Source organism: Oncorhynchus tshawytscha, linkage group LG14 (genome assembly GCF_018296145.1).
Source record: "Oncorhynchus tshawytscha isolate Ot180627B linkage group LG14, Otsh_v2.0, whole genome shotgun sequence".
NCBI classification, from domain to species: Eukaryota; Metazoa; Chordata; class Actinopteri; order Salmoniformes; family Salmonidae; genus Oncorhynchus; species Oncorhynchus tshawytscha.
Genome location: NC_056442.1, coordinates 109,790 through 132,177, shown reverse-complemented (window position 1 = coordinate 132,177; position 22,388 = coordinate 109,790). Strand labels below are relative to the sequence as shown.

At 52.5% G+C, this 22,388-nt stretch overlaps 1 protein-coding gene across 1 annotated transcript in view; it reads left to right on the top strand.

Annotated features, from left to right (window-relative positions):
- Positions 1-22,388, top strand: part of LOC121839213 (BCL-6 corepressor-like) — a 71,861-nt gene that overhangs the window by 14,903 nt on the left and 34,570 nt on the right. Inside the window, 7 exon segments of the mRNA XM_042296659.1 lie at positions 11,882-11,964; positions 13,211-13,930; positions 13,933-15,673; positions 15,676-15,718; positions 15,720-16,869; positions 19,951-20,007; positions 20,696-20,888. Of these exon segments, the coding sequence (XP_042152593.1) occupies positions 11,962-11,964; positions 13,211-13,930; positions 13,933-15,673; positions 15,676-15,718; positions 15,720-16,869; positions 19,951-20,007; positions 20,696-20,888 (3,907 nt within the window). The 5' untranslated portion in view covers positions 11,882-11,961.

Genomic DNA, 22,388 nt, shown 5'->3' with positions numbered 1-22,388 from the left:
CCTCTCTCGGTCTCTTCCTCTCTCTCTGTTTCCTCCTCTCCCTCTGTTTCCTCCTCTCTCTGTTTCCTCCTCTCTCTCGGTTTCCTCCTCTCTCTCGGTTTCCTCCTCTCTCTCGGTTTCCTCCTCTCTCTCTCGGTTTTCCCTCTCTGTTTCTTCCTCTCTCTCGGTTTCCTCCTCTCTCTCGGTTTCTTCCTCTCTCGGGTTTCTTCCTCTCTCTCGGGTTTCCCTCCTCTCTCTCGGTTTCCTCCTCTCTCTCGGTTTCCTCCTCTCTCTCGGTTTCCTCCTCTCTCTCGGTTTCCTCCTCTCTCTCAGTTTCCTCCTCTCTCTCGGTTTCCTCTCTCGGTTTCTCCTCTCAGTTTCTTCTCTCTCTCGGTTTCTTCCTCTCTCTCGGTTTCCTCCTCTCTCTCGGTTTCTTCTCTCTCTCGGTTTCTTCTCTCTCTCGGTTACTTCCTCTCTCGGTTACCTCCTCTCTCTCGGTTACTTCCTCTCTCGGTTACTTCCTCTCTCTCGGTTTCCTCTCTCTCTCGGTTTCTTCTCTCTCTCGGTTTCTTCCTCTCTCGGTTCCCTCTCTCTCTCGGTTACTTCTCTCTCTCGGTTACCTCCTCTCTCTCTCGGTTACTTCCTCTCTCGGTTACTTCCTCTCTCTCGGTTTCCTCCTCTCTCAGTTTCCTCCTCTCTCTCGGTTTCCTCCTCTCTCGGTTTCTTCTCTCTCTCAGTTTCTTCTCTCTCTCGGTTTCTTCCTCTCTCTCAGTTTCTTCTCTCTCTCGGTTTCCGCCTCTCTCTCAGTTTCTTCCTCTCTCTCGGTAACCTCCTCTCTCAGTTTCTTCCTCTCTCTCGGTGTCCTCCTCTCTCTCGGTTTCTTCCTCTCTCTCTTTTTCCTCCTCTCTCAGTTTCCTCCTCTCTCTCGGTTTCCTCTCTCGGTTTCTTCCTCTCCCTCGGTTTCCTCCTCTCTCTCGGTTTCCTCCTCTCTCTCGGTTTTCTCCTCTCTCGGTTTCCTCCTCTCTCTCGGTTTCCTCCTCTCTCTCGGTTTCCTCCTCTCTCGGTTTCTTCCTCTCTCTCGGTTTCCTCCTCTCTTGGTTTCTTCCTCTCTCTCGGTTTCTTCCTCTCTCTCGGTTTCTTCCTCCTCTCTCTCGGTTTTTCTTCTCTGTTTCCTCCTCTCGGTTTCCTCCTCTCTCTCGGTTTCTTCCTCTCTCTCGGTTTCCTCCTCTCTCAGTTTCTTCCTCTCTCTCGGTTTCCTCCTCTCTCTCGGTTTCCTCCTCTCTCTCGGTTTCCTCCTCTCTCTCGGTTTCCTCCTCTCTCTCGGTTTCCTCCTCTCCCTCAGTTTCTTCCTCTCTCTCGGTTTCCAACTCTCCCGGTTTCTTCCTCTCTCCGTTTTCTCCTCTCTCTCGGTTTCCTGCTCTCTCGGTTTCCTCCTCTCTCGGTTTCCTCCTCTCTCTCGGTTTCCTCCTCTCTCGGTTTTCTCCTCTCTCAGTTTCTTCCTCTCCTTCGGTTTTCTCCTCTCTCAGTTTCTTCCTCTCCCTCGGTTTCCTTCTCTCTCAGTTTCTTCCCCTCTCTCGGTTTCTTCCTCTCTCTCGGTTTTCCTCTCTCTCGGTTTCTCCTCTCTCTCTGTTTCTGTTTCCTCTCTCTCTCGTTTCCCTCCTCTCTTCGGTTTCCTTTCTCGGTTTCCTCTCTCTCGGTTTCCTCTCTCTCTCGGTTTCCTCCTCTCTCTCGGTTTCCGGTTTCCTCTCTCTCGGTTTCCTCCTCTCTCTCGGTTTCTTCTCCTCTCTCTCTCGGTTTCCTCCTCTCTCTCGGTTTCTCTCTCTCTCCTCTCTCTCGGTTTCTCCTCTCTCTCGGTTTCCTCCTCTCTCTCGGTTTCCTCCTCTCTCTCGGTTTCTTCCTCTCTCGGTTTCTCCTCTCTCTCGGTTTCTTCCTCTCTCTCGGTTTCCTCCTCTCTCTCGGGTTTCTCTCTCTCGGTTTCTCTCTCTCTCGGTTTCCTCTCTCTCAGTTTCCTCCTCTCTCTCGGTTTTCCCTCTCTCAGTTTCTTCCTCTCTCTCGGTTTTTCCTCTCTCTCAGTTTCCTCGGTTTTTCCTCTCTCTCGGTTTCCTCCTCTCTCTCGGTTTCCTCCTCTCTCTCGGTTTCCTCCTCTCTCAGTTTCCTCCTCTCTCTCGGTTTTCTCTCCTCAGTTTCTCCTCTCTCGGTTTCCTCCTCTCTCTCGGTTTCTTCCTCTCTCTCGGTTTCTCCTCTCTCTCGGTTTCTTCCTCTCTCTCGGTTTTCCTCTCTCTCTGTTTCTCTCTCTCGGTTTCCTCCTCTCTCTCTCGGTTTCTCCTCTCTCTCTCTCTTTCGGTTTCCTCCTCTCTCTCGGTTTCCTCTCTCTCTCGGTTTCTTCCTCTCTCTCGGTTTCCTCCTCTCTCTCGGTTTCTTCCTCTCTCTCGGTTTCTTCCTCTCTCTCGGTTTCCTCTCCTCTCTCTCGGTTTTCCTTTCTCGGTTTCCTCCTCTCTCGGTTTCTTCCTCTCTCTCGGTTTCTTCTCCTCTCTCTCGGTTTCTCCTCTCTCTCGGTTTCCTCCTCTCTCTCGGTTTCCTCTCTCTCTCGGTTTTTTCCTCTCTCTCGGTTTCCTCCTCTCTCGGTTTCCTCCTCTCTCTCGGTTTCTTCCTCTCTCTCGGTTTCTCCTCTCTCTCGGTTTCTTCCTCTCTCTCGGTTTCTTCCTCTCTCTCGGTTTTTCCTCCCTCTCTCTCGGTTTCTTCCTCTCTCTCGGTTTCCTCCTCTCTCTCAGTTTCCTCCTCTCTCTCGGTTTCTTCTCTCTCTCGGTTTTTCCTCTCTCGGTTTCCTCTCTCTCGGTTTCCTCCTCTCTCTCGGTTTTTCCTCCTCTCTCTCTCGGTTTCTTCCTCTCTCTCGGTTTCCTCCTCTCTCTCGGTTTCTCCTTTCCGGTTTCCTCTCTCTCGGTTTCCTCCTCTCTCTCGGTTTCCTCCTCTCTCTCGGTTTCTTCCTTTCTCTCTCTCTCTCGGTTTCCTCCTCTCTCTCGGTTTCCTCCTCTCTCTCGGTTTCTTCCTCTCTCTCGGTTTCCTCCTCTCTCTCGGTTTCTTCCTCTCTCTCGGTTTCTTCCTCTCTCTCGGTTTCCTCCTCTCTTCTCTCGGTTTCCTCCTCTCTCTCGGTTTCCTCCTCTCTCTCTCAGTTTTCCTCCTCAGTTTCTTCCTCTCTCGGTTTCCTCCTCTCTCTCAGTTTCTTCCTCTCTCTCGGTTTCTTCCTCTCTCTCGGTTTCCTCCTCTCTCTCGGTTTTTCTCTCTCTCTTTTCTGTTTCCTCCTCTCTCAGTTTCCTCCTCTCTCTCGGTTTCTTCCTCTCTCTCGGTTTCCTCCTCTCTCTCGGTTTCCTCCTCTCTCTCGGTTTCCTCCTCTCTCTCGGTTTCTTCCTCTCTCTCGGGTTTCCTCCTCTCTCTCGGTTTCTTCCTCTCTCTCGGTTTCTTCCTCTCTCTCGGTTTCCTCCTCTCTCTCGGTTTCCTCTCTCGGTTTCTCCTCTCTCTCGGTTTCTTCCTCTCTCTCGGTTTCCTCCTCTCTCTCGGTTTCCTCCTCTCTCTCGGTTTTTCCTCTCTCAGTTTTTCCTCTCTCTCTCAGTTTCTTCCTCGGTTTCTCCCTCTCGGTTTCTTCCTCTCTCTCGGTTTCTTCCTCTCTCTCAGTTTCTTCCTCTCTCTCGGTTTCTTCCTCTCTCTCGGTTTCCTCCTCTCTCTCGGTTTCCTCTCTCTCTCGGTTTCCTCCTCTCTCTCGGTTTTCCTCCTCTCTCTCGGTTTCTTCCTCTCTCTCAGTTTCCTCCTTTCGGTTTTCCTCCTCTCTCTCGGTTTCCTCCTCTCTCTCGGTTTCCTCCTCTCTCTCGGTTTTTCCTCTCTCTCGGTTTCCTCCTCTCTCTCGGTTTCCTCCTCTCTCTCGGTTTCCTCCTCTCGGTTTCTTCCTCTCTCTCGGTTTCCTCCTCTCTCTCGGTTTCGGTTTCCTCCTCTCTCTCGGTTTCCTCCTCTCTCTCGGTTTCCTCCTTTCCGGTTTCCTCCTCTCTCGGTTTCTCCTCTCTCGGTTTCTTCCTCTTTCCCTCCTCTCTCTCGGTTTCTTCCTTCTCTCGGTTTCCTCCTCTCTCTCGGTTTCTTCCTCTCTCTCGGTTTCCTCCTCTCTCTCGGTTTCCTCCTCTCTCTCTCAGTTTCTTCTCTCTCTCGGTTTCTTCTCTCTCTCGGTTTCCTCCTCTCTCTCGGTTTCCTCCTCTCTCTCGGTTTCTCTCTCGGTTTCTCCTCTCTCTCGGTTTCCTCCTCTCTCTCGGTTTCCTCCTCTCTCTCGGTTTCTTCCTCTCTCTCGGTTTTTCCTCTCTCTCGGTTTCCTCCTCTCTCTCGGTTTCCTCCTCTCTCGGTTTCTTCTCGGTTTCCTCCTCTCTCTCGGTTTCTTCCTCCTCTCTCGGTTTCCTCCTCCCTCGGTTTTCTCCTCTCTCTCAGTTTCTCCTCTCTCTCGGTTTCCTCCTCTCTCTCGGTTTTTCTCTCTCGGGTTTCTCTCTCCGGTTTCTCGGTTTCTTCCTCTCTCTCGGTTTCCTCCCTCTCTCGGTTTCTTCCTCTCTCTCGGTTTCTTCCTCTCTCTCGGTTTCCTCCTCTCTCTCGGTTTCCTCCTCTCTCTCGGTTTCCTCCTCTCTCTCGGTTTTTCCTCTCTCTCGGTTTCTTCCTCTCTCTCGGTTTCCTCCTCTCTCTCGGTTTCTTCCTCTCTCTCGGTTTCCTCCTCTCTCGGTTTTCTCTCCTTTCCTCTCTCTCGGTTTCCTCCTCTCTCTCGGTTTCCTCTCTCTCTCGGTTTCCTCCTCTCTCTCGGTTTCTTCCCTCTCTCGGTTTCCTCTCTCTCTCGGTTTCTTCCCTCTCTCGGTTTCTCCTCTCTCTCGGTTTCCTCCTCTCTCGGTTCTTCCTCCTCAGTTTCTCTCGGTTCTTCCTCTCTCTCGGTTTCTCTCCTCCTCTCTCGGTTTCTTCCTCTCTCTCGGTTTCCTCCTCTCTCGGTTTCTTCCTCTCTCTCGGTTTCCTCCTCTCTCTCGGTTTCTTCCTCTCTCTCGGTTTCCTCCTCTCTCAGTTTCCTCCTCTCTCTCGGTTTCTCCTCTCTCGGTTTCCTCCTCTCTCGGTTTCTCGGTTTCCTCTCTCTCGGTTTCCTCCTCTCTCTCGGTTTCTCCCTCTCTCGGTTTCCTCCTCTCTCTCGGTTTCCTCCTCTCTCTCGGTTTCCTTTCTCCGGTTTCCTCTCTCTCGGTTTCTTCCTCTCTCTCGGTTTCCTCCTCTCTCTCGGTTTTTCCTCTCTCTCGGTTTCCTCCTCTCTCTCGGTTTCTTCTCTCTCTCAGTTTCCTCCTCTCTCGGTTTCCTCCTCTCTCTCGGTTTCCTCCTCTCTCTCGGTTTCTTCCTCTCTCTCGGTTTCTCCTCTCTCTCGGTTTCTTCCTCTCTCTCGGTTTCTTCCTCTCTCTCGGTTTCTTCCTCTCTCTCGGTTTCCTCCTCTCTCTCGGTTTCCTCCTCTCTCTCAGTTTCTTCCTCTCTCTCGGTTTCGGTTTCTTCCTCTCTCTCGGTTTCTTCCTCTCTCTCGGTTTCTTCCTCTCTCGGTTTCTTCCTCTCTCGGTTTCTTCCTCTCTCTCGGTTTCCTTCCTCTCTCTCGGTTTCTTCCCTCTCTCCTCCTCTCTCTCGGTTCGGTTTCCTCTCTCTCGGTTTCCTCCTCTCTCGGTTTCTTCTCGGTTTCTCTCTCTCTCGGTTTCTTCCTCTCTCTCGGTTTCTTCCTCTCTCTCGGTTTCTTCCTCTCTCTCGGTTTCTTCCTCTCTCTCGGTTTCTTCCTCTCTCTCGGTTTCCTCCTCTCTCTCGGTTTCTCCTCTCTCTCGGTTTCCTCCTCTCTCGGTTTCCTCCTCTCTCTCGGTTTCTTCCTCCTCTCTCGGTTTCCTCCTCTCTCGGTTTCCTCCTCTCTCTCGGTTTCCTCCTCTCTCGGTTTCCTCCTCTCTCTCGGTTTCCCTCCTCTCTCTCGGTTTCCTCCTCTCTTGGTTTCTTCTCTCTCTCGGTTTCTTCCTCTCTCTCGGTTTCCTCCTCTCTCTCGGTTTCTCTCTCGGTTTCTCCTCTCGGTTTCCTCCTCTCTCTCAGTTTCTTCCTCTCTCGGTTTCTTCTCTCTCTCGGTTTTTCCTCCTCTCTCTCGGTTTCGGTTTCCTCTCTCTCTCGGTTTCCTCCTCTCTCTCGGTTTCTTCCTCTCTCTCGGTTTCTCCTTCTCGGTTTCCTCCTCTCTCTCGGTTTCCTCCTCTCTCGGTTTCCTCCTCTCTCGGTTTCCTCCTCTCTCTCGGTTTCTCTCCTCTCTCTCGGTTTCAGTTTCCTCTCTCTCGGTTTCTTCCTCTCTCTCGGTTTCCTCCCTCTCTCTCGGTTTCTTCCTCTCTCTCGGTTTCCTCCTCTCTCTCGGTTTCCTCCTCTCTCTCGGTTTCCTCCTCTCTCTCGGTTTCTTCCTCTCTCTCGGTTTCCTCCTCTCTCTCGGTTTCCTCCTCTCTCGGTTTCCTCCTCTCTCTCGGTTTCCTCCTTTCGGTTTCCTCCTCTCTCTCGGTTTCCTCCTCTCTCTCGGTTTCTTCCTCTCTCTCGGTTTCCTCCTCTCTTCGGTTTCTCCTCTCTCTCGGTTTCTCCTCTCTCTCGGTTTCCTCCTCTCTCTCTCGGTTTCTCGGTTTCCTCCTCTCTCTCGGTTTCTTCCTCTTCTCGGTTTCCTCCTCTCTCTCGGTTTTCCTCCTCTCTCGGTTTCTTCCTCTCTCTCGGTTTCCTCCTCTCAGTTTCTTCCTCTCTCTCGGTTTCCTCCTCTCTCTCGGTTTCCTCCTCTCTCTCGGTTTCTCCTCTCTCGGTCTCGGTTTCCTCCTCTCTCTCGGTTTCCTCCTCTCTCTGGTTTCCTCCTCTCTCTCGGTTTCCTCCTCTCTCTGGTTTCTCTCTCGGTTTCTTCCTCTCTCTCGGTTTCCTCCTCTCTCTCGGTTTTTCCTCCGGTTTCTCTCTCGGTTTCCTCCTCTCTCTCGGTTTCCTCCTCTCTCGGTTTCCTCCTCTCTCTCGGTTTCCTCCTCTCTCTCGGTTTCCTCCTCTCTCTCGGTTTCCTCCTCTCTCTCGGTTTCCTCCTCTCTCTCGGTTTCTTCCTCTCTCGGTTTCTTCCTCTCTCTCGGTTTCCTCCTCTCTCTCGGTTTCTCCTCTCTCTCGGTTTCCTTCTCCTCCTCTCTCTCGGTTTCCTCCTCTCTCGGTTTCCTCCTCTCTCCTCTCTCTCAGTTTCTTCCTCTCTCTCGGTTCCTCTCTCTCGGTTTTCTCCTCTCTCAGTTTCTTCCTCTCTCTCGGTTTCCTCCTCTCTCGGTTTCTTCCTCTCTCTCGGTTTCTTCCTCTCTCTCGGTTTCCTCCTCTCTCGGTTTTCCTCCTCTCTCGGTTTCCTCCTCTCTCTCGGTTTCCTCCTCTCTCTCGGTTTCCTCCTCTCTCTCGGTTTCTTCCTCTCTCTCGGTTTCCTCCTCTCTCTCGGTTTCCTCCCTCTCTCGGTTTCTTCCTCTCTCTCGGTTTCCTCTCTCGGTTTCCTCTCTCTCTCGGTTTCCTCTCCTTCTCTCTCGGTTTCTTCCTCTCTCTCGGTTTCCTCCTCTCTCTCGGTTTCCTCCTCTCTCTCAGTTTCTTCCTCTCTCTCGGTTCCTCCTCTCTCAGTTTCTTCCTCTCTCTCGGTTCCTCCTCTCTCGGTTTCTTCCTCTCTCTCGGTTTCCTCCTCTCTCAGTTTCTTCCTCTCTCTCAGTTTCCTCCTCTCTCGGTTTCTCCTCTCTCTCGGTTTCCTCCTCTCTCTCGGTTTTCCTCCTCTCTCTCGGTTTCCTCCTCTCTCTCGGTTTCTCTCCTCTCTCGGTTTCCTCCTCTCTCTCGGTTTCTCCTCTCTCTCGGTTTCCTCCCTCTCTCGGTTTTCCTCTCTCTCTTGGTTTCTTCCTCCTCTCTCTCGGTTTCCTCCTCTCTCTCGGTTTTCTCCTCTCTCGGTTTCTTCCTCTCTCTCGGTTTCTTCCTCTCTCTCGGTTTCTCTCTCGGTTTCTTCTCTCTCGGTTTCTTCCTCTCTCGGTTTCCTCCTCTCTCGGTTTCTCTCTTCAGTTTCTCTCTCTCTCGGTTTTCCTCTCTCGGTTTCCTCCTCTCTCTCGGTTTCCTCTCTCTCGGTTTCTCTCTCTCGGTTTCCTCCTCTCTCTCGGTTTTCCTCCTCTCTCGGTTTCTTCCTCTCTCGGTTTCCTCCTCTCTCTCGGTTTCTCCTCTCTCTCGGTTTCCTCCTCTCGGTTTCGGTTTCCTCTCTCTCAGTTTCTTCCTCTTCTTCCTCTCTCTCGGTTTCTTCTCTCTCTCGGTTTCCTCCTCTCTCTCGGTTTCCTCCTCTCTCTCGGTTTCCTCCTCTCTCTCGGTTTCTTCCTCTCTCTCGGTTTCCTCCTCTCTCTCGGTTTCCTCCTCTCTCTCGGTTTTTCTCCTCTCTCGGTTTCCTCCTCTCTCTCGGTTTCCTCCTCTCTCTCAGTTTCCTCCTCCTCTCTCTCGGTTTCCTCCTCTCTCTCGGTTTCCTCCTCTTTGGTTTCCTCCTCTCTCTCGGTTTCCTCCTCTCTCTCGGTTTCTCCTCTCTCTCTCTCGGTTTCCTCCTCTCTCGGTTCCTCTCTCGGTTTCTCTCTCTCGGTTTCCTCCTCTCTCTCGGTTTCTTCCTCTCTCTCGGTTTCTTCCTCTCTCGGTTTCCTCCTCTCTCTCGGTTTCCTCCGGTTTCTCTCTCTCGGGTTTCTTCCTCTCTCTCGGTTTCCTCCTCTCTCTCGTTTCTTCCTCTCTCTCGGTTTCCTCCTCTCTCTCGGTTCTTCCTCCTCTCTCGGTTTCCTCCTCTCTCTCGGTTTCTTCCTCTCTCTCGGTTTCCTCTCTCTCGGTTTCCTCCTCTCTCTCTCGGTTTCTCTCTCTCGGTTTCTTCCTCTCTCTCGGTTTCCTCCTCTCTCTCGGTTTCCTCCTCTCTCGGTTTCTTCCTCTTTCCTCTCTCTCGGTTTCCTCCTCTCTCTCGGTTTTCCTCTCTTGGTTTCTTCCTCTCTCTCGGTTTCCTCCTCTCTCTTGGTTTCCTCCTCTCTGGTTTCCTCTCTCTCGGTTTCCTCCTCTCCCTCGGTTTCCTCCTCTCTCTCGGTTCCTCCTCTCTCGGTTTCTCCTCTCTCTCGGTTTCCTCCTCTCTCTCGGTTTCTCCTCTCTCTCGGTTTCCTCCTCTCTTGGTTTCTCCTCTCTCTCGGTTTTCCTCTCTCGGTTTCTTCTCTCTCGGTTTCCTCCTCTCTCTCGGTTTCCTCCTCTCTCTCGGTTTTCTCCTCTCTCGGTTTCCTCCCTCTCTCGGTTTCCTCCTCTCTCTCGGTTTCCTCTCTCCTCCTCTCTCTCGGTTTTCCTCTCTTGGTTTCTCTCTCTCGGTTTCTTCCTCTCTCTCGGTTTCCTCCTCTCTCTCGGTTTCCTCCTCTCTCTCTCGGTTTCCTCCTCTCTCTCGGTTTCCTCCTCTCTCTCGGTTTCTTCCTCTCTCTCGGTTTCCGGTTTCTTCCTCTCTCTCGGTTTCCTCCTCTCTCTCGGTTTCCTCGGTTTCTCCTCTCTCTCGGTTTCCTCCTCTCTCGGTTTCCTCCTCTCTCTCGGTTTCCTCCTCTCTCGGTTTCTCCTCTCTCGGTTTCTTCCTCTCTCTCGGTTTCCTCCTCTCTCTCGGTTTCCTCCTCTCTCTCGGTTTCCTTCTCTCTCTCTCCCTCAGTTTCTTCCTCTCTCTCGGTTTTTCTCTCTCTCGGTTTCTTCCTCTCTCTCGGTTTTCTCCTCTCTCTCTCGGTTTTCTCCTCTCTCGGTTTCCTCCCTCTCTCGGTTTCCTCCTCTCTCTCAGTTTTTCCTCTCTCGGTTTCTCCTCTCTCAGTTTCTTCCTCTCTCTCGGTTTCTCCTCTCTCTCAGTTTCTTCCTCTCCCTCGGTTCCTTCTCTCTCAGTTTCTCCTCTCTCTCGGTTTCTTCCTCTCTCTCTGTTTCCTCCTCTCTCTCGGTTTCCTCCTCTCTCTCTGTTTCCTCCTCTCTCTCGGTTTCTCCTCTCTCTCGGTTTCCTCCTCTCTCTCGGTTTCCTCCTCTCTGTTTCTTCCTCTCTCTCGGTTTCCTCCTCTCTCTCGGTTTCTTCCTCTCTCTCAGGTTTCTTCCTCTCTCTCGGGTTCCCTCCTCTCTCTCGGTTTCCTCCTCTCTCTCGGTTTCCTCCTCTCTCTCGGTTTCTTCCTCTCTCTCGGTTTCCTCCTCTCTCTCGGTTTCCTCCTCTCTCTCGGGTTTCCTCCTCTCTCTCGGTTTTTCTCTCTCGGTTTCCTCCTCTCTCGGTTCTCGGTTACTTCCTCTCTCGGTTACTTCCTCTCTCGGTTACTTCCTCTCTCGGTTACTTCCTCTCTCTCGGTTTCCTCCCTCTCTCTCAGTTTCCTCCTCTCTCTCGGTTTCCTCTCTCTCGGTTTCCTCTCTCTCAGTTACTTCCTCTCTCTCGGTTTCTTCCTCTCTCTCGGTTTCCTCCTCTCTCTCGGTTACTTCCTCTCTCGGTTACTTCCTCTCTTGGTTACTTCCTCTCTCTCAGTTTCTTCCTCTCTCTCGGTGTCCTCCTCTCTCAGTTTCATCCTCTCTCTGTTACTTCCTCTCTCTTGGTTTTCTTCCTCTCTCTCGGTTTTCTTCCTCTCTCTCGCTTTCCTCCTCTCTCAGTTTCTTCCTCTCTCTCGGTTGTCTCCTCTCCCGGTTTCTTCCTCCTCTCTCGGTTTCCTCCTCTCTCTCAGTTTCCTCCTCTCTCTCAGTTACTTCCTCTCTCTCGGTTTCTTCCCCTCTCTCGGTTTCTTCCTCTCTCTCGGTTTCTTCCTCTCTCTCGGTTACTTCCTCTCTCTCGGTTACCTCCTCTCTCTCGGTTTCCTCCTCTCTCTCGGTTTCCTCCTCTCTCACGGTTTCCTCCTCTCTCTCGGTTTCCTCCTCTCTCTCGGTTACCTCCTACCTCTGTTTCTTCCTCTCTCTCGGTTTCTTCCTCTCTCTCGGTTTCTTCCTCTCTCTCGGTTACCTCCTCTCTCTCGGTTTCCTCCTCTCTCTCGGTTTCCTCCTCTCTCTCGGTTTCCTCCTCTCTCTCGGTTTCCTCCTCTCTCTCGGTTACCTCCTCTCTCTCTGTTTCTTCCTCTCTCTCGGTTTCTTCCTCTCTCTCGGTTTTCTCCTCTCTCAGTTTCTTCCTCTCTCAGTTTCTTCCTCTCCCTCGGTTTCCTCCTCTCTCAGTTTCTTCCTCTCCCTCGGTTTCCTCCTCTCTCGGTTTCTTCCTCTCTCTCGGTTTCCTCCTCTCTCTCAGTTTCTTCCTCTCTCTCGGTTTCCTCCTCTCTCTCGGTTTCTTCTTCTCTCTCGGTTTCCTCCTCTCTCTCGGTTTCTTCCTCTCTCTCAGTTTCCTCCTCTCTCTCGGTTTCTTCTTCTCTCTCGGTTTCCTCCTCTCTCCTGGTTTCTTCCTCTCTCCTGGTTTCTTCCTCTCTCTCGGTTTCCTCCTCTCTCCCGGTTTCAGGCTGGGTTTCTTTTTTTGTTCAAAGATTTTATTTTCTTAACAATACACATACCAGCATCATTTAGTTAGTTATGCTTCAACTCCCTCCATCTTGTGCCAACATCAATTATTTGTCGTTTTAGTTCTGATAGTTGTATATTTTCTTTCTAAGAGGAACCCTGACCAGTTCACCCGACCTGCTACCTTGTCACCTGCTGTTTTGACTCAGTCTTACGCTATTTGTCACGCGCTCTCTAGGTTCCTGCCTTTCTAAGCACTTATTCCTAGCCACTGCTTTTCTGCATTGCTTGCTCTTTGGGGTTTTAGGCTGGGTTTCTGTATAAGCATTTTGTGACGTCTGCTGATGTAAAAAGGGCTTTATAAATTTGATTGATTGATTGATGGTAACACACAGTTGTTCTGTCTTTGTCTTGACAGGATTGTACCAGTGAGGGATGGTGGGAGGCAGACTACCCATGTGGATCTAACCATCCAGGAACCACCACATCACACAAAGCATGGTAAGCTACGATATGAAGCCCTGTCTGTAATGTAGTGTATGGCAGACCTGGAAGAGCCCTCCACAAGGGCTTTGGTTTTCATTTGGATGTAGGATTACTGTGGTGTAGCTACTCCTCCACTGGGCTGCCTGCTATCATTTCTAAATGGGTCCTGCAGTTGATCCAATAGGAGATGAATCAAACAGCCGCCCCCGTACCGTACCGTGGGCAGGCAGGAAACTCAATTAATCCACTTCCTGGCATCAGTACTCTACTCTGTCATGGACTCGCTCTATGGCAGGCAAAATACTTTGAGTGTTTGATTGAGCCTTGCAGTATGAGTTGGGTGAAAATGTGCACTTTTGGGATGATTTCATTGGTTCCATTGTGCCAGGCAGGCTCAGTCAAGTGCAGCTGAAGTATTTGAATAAAAACCAATACTGTTTGAACCCAGGTATGGTTTGGTCTGTGGGAGTAGAACAGAGGGCTGGTCTACTGTAGCGGTACATCAGCAATCCAGGTAGACATGAATCCCCATGCTAGTGATGATGGATCAGACTGATACATGTCGTTTGCCTGGCTGCCTCAAAGGCTTCTCTTCACCTGTTAGGAATCAGCTGCAGCTAGCGCTTCCCTCTTACAAGAGCCAGATAGAGCAAGGATTCAATCCAATGGCACCCTATTCCCTATGTAGTGCACTACTTTGACCAGAGTAGTGCTCTAAATAGGGAATAAGGTGCCATTTGCAAAGCAAGGCTCCATATTCTGCTGCTTGTGTAGCGTCTCTCCAATGACCTTGACTTTCCCTTGTTGTAGAGTGGGTCCGGAGACGTGTTCTTAAGTGTTGTGGTTACAGTATGGAGACAGGGCCTTTTAAAATGGAGCTCTCTGTTAAATGAATCCCCCCGTGCTTGATTAATGGAGATGTATTACTAATGTGCCTCTAATGGAAATTCTACAAAATATACCCACGTCTACGTATAGTGGTCTCTTGATTTGTGTTAACTGTTAAAGAGGGTCTTACTACAGCTTTAAAAGTTGATAGTGGATCTGTTTTTATTGAGGGGAAATTCAACTTATTATATTTCCAAAAGTGAGTTTATTCACTTTAATATTCTCGAATGTAATATCACGAGAGCTTGTCTAGTAGGACTCCACAGTATGCTGAGAAACCATAAACATGTATAAATGAGAATATCATCCCTTTAGTGCTATAAGGCTCAGTCTCTCATCCCTCTCTTTGGCGTTGTGTGTTGTCTTGTTGCAGGTGGATGCGAGTGCTGCTTGCAGAATGAACCCGCTAGCTGCCCTGGGCATGGACCGTAGCAGCCTGATGAGGGAGAGCCTCCGCGTCCACGGAGGGATGGTCTACCCGGGAATCCGCACCTTGTCCGCCTCCGAAAAAGCCAGGGAGGGGGTCTCCTCCTTGCCCCTGGGCTACGACCTAGTCTACAAACCCGAAGGGTTGACCTTGGACGGCAGGAAGCCTGGTAACGGTTATGTGGGTCTGTATAAGAGCTCTCCCCCTGGGTTGCAGAGGCCTGGTGGAGGAGGGGAGGGCCTGGGAATGGAGCGGCGTGTGGGGCCTGGAGATAAACCCTCTGAGCTGGGCCTCAACGGCAACAACGGCTTCCTGCGACTTCCCTGGGCAGTAAACCCGTACGCGGACCCCGGACTGTACCCCTTCCTGGACTCCTCCAAATACGCAGCCCTCAACATGTACAAGGCCTCGTTCCTGTCCCAGCCCTCACCCTACCTGCCCCAGCACCTGGCCTACCAGTCCCTGTGTGGAGGGGCGGGGGGTAGCGCTGCTGGGGCAGAGCGCCTCTTCTACATGCCCCCGTACCCCCCGGCCCCCATCTCCTCCCCCCTGGCCCCTCCTATGAGGATCCCCATGGCCACGGTGGTCCCCAACACCCTCTCACCGATGCAGGGTCTGGGGCCCCGGATTCACCATGAGGCCTCCCCTATGGGTCCCAGCTTCACCAGCAGCACCAGGCCCACCAGCAGTCCCAACCCCATCACCAGTCACATAGTGACAGGCAGCCCCAGTCCCAACCCCATCACCAGTCACATAGTGACAGGCAGCCCCAGTCCCAACCCCATCACCAGTCACATAGTGACAGGCAGCCCCAGTCCCAACCCCATCACCAGTCACATAGTGACAGGCAGCCCCAGTCCCAACCCCATCACCAGTCACATAGTGACAGGCAGCCCCAGTCCCAACCCCATCACCAGTCACATAGTGACAGGCAGCCCCAGTCCCAACCCCATCACCAGTCACACAGTGACAGGCAGCCCCAGTCCCAACCCCAGTCACATAGTGACAGGCAGTCCCAGTCCCAACCCCATCACCAGTCACACAGTAGAGACAGGCAGCCCCAGTCCCATAGTGACAGGCAGCACAACAACAGCAGCAGTAGTAAGCTCAGCCGGACTTCCTCTAGTAAGAGCTCTGGAAGCAGCAGCATTCACAACAGTAGCAGTATTACCAGTAGTAGTGCTGGGACTGGCATTAGCAGCAGCCTACCAGTGGACTCCACCCAAGCACTTATAATGCAGTCCCCCCGCACAGCCCCCCACCCTCCCCAGACCTCAGTCCCTCCCCCCTCTCCTCTCATAGACAACAGCACTTTGGACATCCAGAAGTCACTGTTCAGAAGCCCTCCCTGCTCCTCCACCACCACCACCTCTTCCTCCCTGTCGGTGTCCCATCCTTTCTACATGAGCAGCATGTCCTCTGAGCACCGCTCCCCGGTGCGGTCCGGCAGCAACACCCACAAAGCCAAAGAGCAGGGCAGCAGCTCAGAGCACAGGAATGTGGAGAGGAATGGGGAAAGGAAGCGGAGCCAGTCCCCTTTAAAGACTTTGTCCTCTGATAGACCAGCAGTACTACAGGCTCCTGCCAAAGACCCTGCGGACAAGCCTCTGGATCTGTCAGCCAAAATCCTGGAGTTGGAAGGCTCCCCCAACGGATTCCCCCCAAAACTAGAGGCCTTGGCTAAGCTGGGCTACTCGCCCGCGGCTCGATACGGCTTACCCCCCAGCCGGGAGCTCCTCAAAGAGACCCTCTCCCCGTCAGGGGCTTCCTCCAAAACCTCTGAGAGGCCTGAGATCATTAGCACTTTACGCTCCTCCTGGGTGGTGCCCAGCCCGACCCCGGTCCACGACAGCTCCAGCTCAGACGCCAACCACAACAAAGACCCCTCCGTCATCAAACATAAAAACCTGGAGAACTTGTCTTCGCCGCAGCAGCGAAGCTCTTCCTGTCCCAGGATAGGTGAGGTCGATGGGGCTGTCGCCCCCAGCCATGCCCCAGCTGTGCTAGCCCCTTCTGGGAGCCGACCGTCCTCTGCCTCCCCCTCTCCCAAGGTCAACGGTGATTGGCTAAGATCCTCCCCCAACTACTCTGAGACAGCCCCCTCTTCCAACAGAGTGGGCAGCCATCCCTCTTCTGGGAAACCCCTGAAGAAACCAGAGGCTCAGGAGATGCCCTTCAAACCCCAGCAGCCGCCCCACTTAGACAACAGCCATCCATCCGGCCACCCCCCCAGCCACCTCTACCTTCCCCAGAGTGACGGCTATCTGCCCCCTAGCCTAGCTTACGCTAACAGATACCTGCCCTACTCGGTCCAGGAGAGCATGTCCCTGCCCCACATGTCCATGCCAGGCAAAGGCCCACTGTACCCCCACCCTGTTCTGCTGGGCAGCAGCAGCCTGTACCCACCCCGCCTGCCCCCAAGCATGGCCTCCCATACGGCATCCCCCAGTCACGGGGACTACCTGACCTTCCATGACTCCCAGGAGATGGTCCACCCCCTCATGTCCTCCCCCCACACAAGCCTGGGCCTCAAGACCAGCGAGCGCCTGCAGGAGCTCAGGTCCAGGCCCAAGGAGAAGATTTGGCAGCAACACGAGGGCTCTGCCCCGGCCTACAAGACCCAGGCCCCAGACACTAAACACACCCGCAGGGGGGACAGAGAGACCGACAGGTCCACAGGCCTGGGCTCAAAGAGCCTCAACCACAAGCCCCTGACGGGAGCTAGAGAGGAGATAGTCTGTATCGACTTAATCCAAGACGATGGGGACAGCGACTCTCCCCTGACCAAAGCTGTCTCTCCATGCGCTAAGAGAGGAGACCCTTCCAAACCTGTGGGTAGTGGGAGTATCGGGAGAAACGAGGGGAGAGAGGCAGAGCTCCAGCACATGCTCCGTACCGGCCAGGCTGTTGAACTCAGGCCAGGCCAGGCCCACAGGCAGGCAGACCAGCAGCAACGCAGCCAGCTGTGGCTGGGCTTCCACCCTTCCTCCCTCCGTCCTGAGCCCCCCTCCCTCTCCCCCTGCCCTTTCCCCAGACATGAGGAGGACAGCCCCAGCCCTGCAGAAAGCAGCCCCATCTCTGACCTGCCAGAGGAGCAGACCCTTCGCTGCGCAAGGACTTCTGGAGACCGCACCTCTTGGGACCGTAGAGACCAATCTTTAGAGGGCCTTAAGAGCAGGGACTGTACTTTTGAGGACCACACCTCTGTGGACCGCAGTTTCTGGGACCACACGCATGAGGACTGTACTTTTAAGGACCGCAGCTCTTGGGACCGTACACGTGTGGATCTTACATGTAGGGTCCGCTCTTGCGAGGACCGCACCTCCGCAGACCACTCTCCTAGGGAACGCACCTTGAACGAATCTGGGTTTAGGAATGAAAGGACCATGGACCACTACTCGGACCTGGACAAGGACATGCACACGGACACAGAGTCCCACGAGGGTGAGGAGTACGACGACCAAGGCTGCCCCAGGGCCAGGAGGTCCAGCCTGGCCAAGCGCATCGCTAACTCCTCTGGCTACGTTGGTGACCGCATCAAGTGTGTCACCACCGAGCTGTACGCCGACTCCAGCAAGCTAAGCAGAGAGCAGCGGGCACTGCAGGTAATCTCCCAGAACACATACATACCTAACCCTTTTAAAGTCTTTAAAATCATCTCCTTTCCTGGTTCCTACAGCAAAGCAGTATGTGTTGGCTTTTGTTCCAACCCAGGAAAAACACACCTGATTGAAAATCAAGATTTGGGATTTGATGATGACTTTCATCTGGTGTTTTAGCAGTTGGGACCATAAGGAAGGAAGACTGATAGGATGTGTTTTTCTAAGATTTCAGCCAGTCATTTCACTGGGCAGATCTAAAGGAGATGGTGGTCTATAGAGAGCAGTGGAGTTGGAAGTACGAAGCTCTCTGCTCTGTATCAGCCCCCCTGCCCTGCCAAGCCCCGTCTCCACAAGCTCCAGTATAATTACTGTTGGCCGTTGCCTTCCCTCCCCTCTGTCTCCCTCCCTCCCTTCCTGCAATCCTCCCGCCTCCTCACCCCCGCCCACGCTATGAGCCCGTGGAGCTGCCCTCCACTGCGTGGTGTTTTAGTTCACAGAGAGAGCGAGTGAACACAACACGCTGTGTGTGTGTGTGTGTTCCCGCGCTGCTCAGCCAGGCAGAAGCTAAGCTGCTGGCTGTGTGTGTGTGTGTGTGTGTGTGTGTGTGTGTGTGTGCCATGGCAGCCTGTCAGGCTCTTACAGCCCCGGGCTATTGTTAACCTGCAGGTGAGGCCTGGGGATTGGGGGATAGATGTTGGTGAAGGAGGGGAGGGATAGAGGTAGAGCAGCCAGCCCCCTCCCTTCTCCCAGTCCCCAAAAGGCTCCTCTGTCCTCAAATTATACTCTGAAAACCTCCCCTCCCCCTCTCCCCCATCCTCCTCCTAGCTCTGTTGGCTGAGCGCTGGGGTGCAGAGACAGCCTGGCTCTCTCAGCTCTGCTCTAGTGGAATCCTGGCCAATTCCCAGTCCTTCTCCGACGGTGGAGATTAGCGCCCACTAGCAGCCCAACCTCCGCTAAACCGACTCAACACAGCCCTGCAACTAGAGCGGCTCTTGCCCCAACCCCAGCCTTATTCCCCCGCCTCATTCCCCAACCCCAGCCTTATTCCCCCACCTCATTCCCCAACCCCAGCCTCATTCCACAACCCCAGCCTTATTCCCCAGCCTCATTCCCCAACCCCAGCCTTATTCCTCAGCCTCATTCCCCAACCCCAGCCTTATTTCCCAGCCTCATTCCCCAACCCCAGCCTTATTCCCCAGCCTCATTCCCCAACCCCAGCCTTATTCCCCAGGCTCATTCCCCAACCCCAGGCTTATTCCCCAGCCTCATTCCCCAACCCCAGGCTTATTCCCCAGCCTCATTCCCCAACCCCAGCCTTATTCCCCAGTCTCATTCCCCAAACCCCAGCCTTATTCCCCAGTCTCATTCCCCAAACCCCAGCCTTATTCCCCAGTCTCATTCCCCAACCCAGCCTTGTTCCCCAGCCTCATTCCCCAACCCCAGCCTTATTCCCCAGTCTCATTCCCCAAACCCCAGCCTTATTCCCCAGTCTCATTCCCCAACCCCAGCCTTATTCCCTAGCCTCATTCCCCAACCCCAGCCTCATTCCCCAACCCCAGCCTTATTCCCCAGCCTCATTCAGCCTTATTCCCCAACCCCAGCCTTATTCCCCAGCCTCATTCCCCAACCCCAGCCTTATTCCCCAGCCTCATTCCCCAACCCCAGCCTTATTCCCCAGCCTCATTCCCCAGTCTCATTCCCCAAACCCCAGCCTTATTCCCCAGTCTCATTCCCCAACCCCAGCCTTATTCCCTAGCCTCATTCCCCAACCCCAGCCTTATTCCCCAGCCTCATTCCCTAACACCAGCCTTATTCCCCAGCCTCATTCCCCAACACCAGCCTTATTCCCCAGCCTCATTCCCCAACACCAGCCTTATTCTCCAGCCTCATTCCCCAACCCCAGCCTTATTCCCCAGCCTCATTCCCCAACCCCAGCCTTATTCCCCAGCCTCATTCCCCAACACCAGCCTTATTCCCCAGCCTCATTCCCCAACACCAGCCTTATTCCCCAGCCTCATTCCCCAACACCAGCCTTATTCCCCAGCCTCATTCCCCAACACCAGCCTTATTCCCCAGCCTCATTCCCCAACACCAGCCTTATTCCCCAGCCTCATTCCCCAACACCAGCCTTATTCCCCAGCCTCATTCCACAACACCAGCCTTATTCGCCAGCCTCATTCCCCAACACCAGCCTTATTCCCCAGCCTCATTCCCCAACACCAGCCTTATTCCCCAGCCTCATTCCCCAACACCAGCCTTATTCCCCAACCCCAGCCTTATTCCCCAGCCTCATTCCCCAACCCCAGCCTTATTCCCAGCCCAATTTCCCAGCCTCAGCCCTATTTCCCAGCCTCATTCCCCAACCCCAGTCTTATTCCCCAGCCTCATTCCCCAACCCCAGCCCTATTCCCCAGCCTCAGCCCTATTCCCCAGCCTCAGCTGCCTGGTCATTGATTTACCACTGAATTAATGTTTTGTATATGGGAGCCCAACAGGGAGGTTTCTATGATGCCCAAGATTGTGTGCTCCAGTGTTCATGTCTTTCTAGATTGGCATTTGGCTGCCAGAAACCCTGTTGTATTGAATATGATCTATAGGCTAAAATAAATTGGTTGGTTTGAGCCCTGAATGCTGATTGGATGACAGCCGTATACCAAGGGTATGGCAAAACATGTATTTTTACTGCTCTAATTACATTGGTAACCAATTTATAATAGCGATTAGGCACCTCGGGGGTTTGTGGTTTATGGCCAATATACCACGGTTAAGGGCTGTATCCAGGCACTCCGTGTTGCGTCTTGCTTAAGAACAGCCCTTAGCCGTGTGGTGTGCCCTTAGCCCACGCTGGTGTGGTATATTGACCATATACCGCACCAGCGTGGGCCTTATTGCTTAATTCACACCTCTGTTTACCTTGCTACTCTGACTTGTTTATTAAATCAATTCATATGCATAACTGTGTGATGTTAATAGGATGCGTTTTAATATTAATGAATGTCAGTTTTCTATATCACTGAAATGACAGTTGTATGACTGAAATGACTGGCCAAAAATATTGAGTACCCGTTTAATTCAATTACTTAGATGGAAGGCTTAACACAAGAGGACAGTAAATTAAGTCAACCTGCTGCTTACTGTGAGGTCAGTTCATTTACACTTCTTATTCCAAAATTTGACAAATTATTATTTTCATTTTGGTTTTTGCGGTTTCAGGAGCGTAGTAAAAGAATCAGGCTTTTCTGTCGTTGTTTTTGTGTGTTTCTGTTAGACAGCCAGTCAGGAGTAAAAGTGGACAATGGGCATGTAGTTCTGTTACCAGACCATAACTGTTTTATTGATGTCAATGTTGTTAGCTGTTGTTGAGGTGACCTCACTGTAAAGCATGAATGGCTACAGAGAGAGTCAACAGAGAGTCTAAAATGGCTTCCTTTCCTTGTCCCCTCTCCTTCCTCAATCTGCACTAATCTGATCTCACAACAAGTTGACAGGTGAAGGTTAGGCTACAAAACAAACAGCTCTCCAGAGGCTGGCGTTCACCCTGTCAGCTCTTGCATCCACGTCAGTGCAGATGACGGAAAGGAGACCATAACTAAAGGGAGGAAATAAGGGAAGGAGGAAGGAAGTCAATTTGGCCTTTGGGGACGCAGACCCTTAGTAGAGGAGCAGGGAAAGAGGTCTCGTGCAGAGAGAGAGAGAGAGAGAGAGAGAGAGAGAGAGAGAGAGAGAGAGAGAGAGAGAGAGAGAGAGAGAGAGAGAGAGAGAGAGAGAAAAAGAGAGCAGCGCAGGGTCGGTCTCATGACTGTGTGTGTGTGTGTGTGTGTGTCTGTAGCGTGCTATGCTGCGCTTCTCTGAGCTGGAACTGAAGGAGAAGGAGGGAGGAGGGGCGGCGGTGGACTTGGCAGACAGCCAGCGCGAGCGGAGAGAGGGGGATGGAGATGGAGGAGAGGACAGGGCGCGTTGCCAAGGCCCAGCCAGAACGGGGCCAGGGGCCTCAGCCCTCACAGACGAGGCTGAGAAGGACGGTAAGAGGAACGCGGAGCGCTCCACACACACACACACACACACACACACACACACACACACACACACACACACACACACACACACACACACACACACACACACACACACACACACACACACCTCCTACCTACCTCAAAGAGCTGCTGCGTACTTCCTCCCTGCCCAGGGACAACCCCAGAGCTGTAACACGGTGCAGCAGCTCGTAACCAGCGGATACGGGGAGGTAAACACATCCGCCCGACCTGCCTAGCCTCCCCCTCTCTCTCCCTTCCTCATGAGGGCTGACGGAGGGGTTTTTCTCTCTCTATTGTAACAAAACAGCCTTCATATTTAACCCTTCCCTGTCCTTCCTCCATAACAGGAGCTGCTTTGCATATGAAGCCACATCATTAGAATGCGTGGGAGAGGAATTTGGAGTCTATATTAGGGGAAGATATTTCAACACGCTGTGTGTTATAGCTCTTATGACATAGTGCAGGGCATATAGCTGTTATGGCATAGTGCAGGGCATATAGCTGTTATGACATAGTGCAGGGCATATAGCTGTTATGACATAGTGCAGGGCATATAGCTGTTATGGCATAGTGCAGGGCATATAGCTGTTATGACATAGTGCAGGGCATATAGCTGTTATGACATAGTGCAGGGCATATAGCTGTTATGACATAGTGCAGGGCATATAGCTGTTATGGCATAGTGCAGGGCATATAGCTGTTATGACATAGTGCAGGGCATATAGCTGTTATGACATAGTGCAGGGCATATAGCTGTTATGACATAGTGCAGGGCATATAGCTGTTATGACATAGTGCAGGGCATATAGCTGTTATGGCATAGTGCAGGGCATATAGCTGTTATGACATAGTGCAGGGCATATAGCTGTTATGGCATAGTGCAGGGCATATAGCTGTTATGGCATAGTGCAGGGCATATAGCTGTTATGGCATAGTGCAGGGCATATAGCTGTTATGACATAGTGCAGGGCATATAGCTCTTATGACATAGTGCAGGTCATATAGCTGTTATGACATAGTGCAGGGCATATAGCTGTTATGACATAGTGCAGGGCATATAGCTGTTATGACATAGTGCAGGGCATATAGCTGTTATGACATAGTGCAGGGCATATAGCTGTTATGACATAGTGCAGGGCATATAGCTGTTATGACATAGTGCAGGGCATATAGCTGTTATGACATAGTGCAGGGCATATAGCTGTTATGACATAGTGCAGGGCATATAGCTGTTATGACATAGTGCAGGGCATATAGCTGTTATGACATAGTGCAGGGCATATAGCTGTTATGACATAGTGCAGGGCATATAGCTGTTATGACATAGTGCAGGGCATATAGCTGTTATGGCATAGTGCAGGGCATATAGCTGTTATGACATAGTGCAGGGCATATAGCTGTTATGGCATAGTGCAGGGCATATAGCTGTTATGACATAGTGCAGGGCATATAGCTGTTATGACATAGTGCAGGGCATATAGCTGT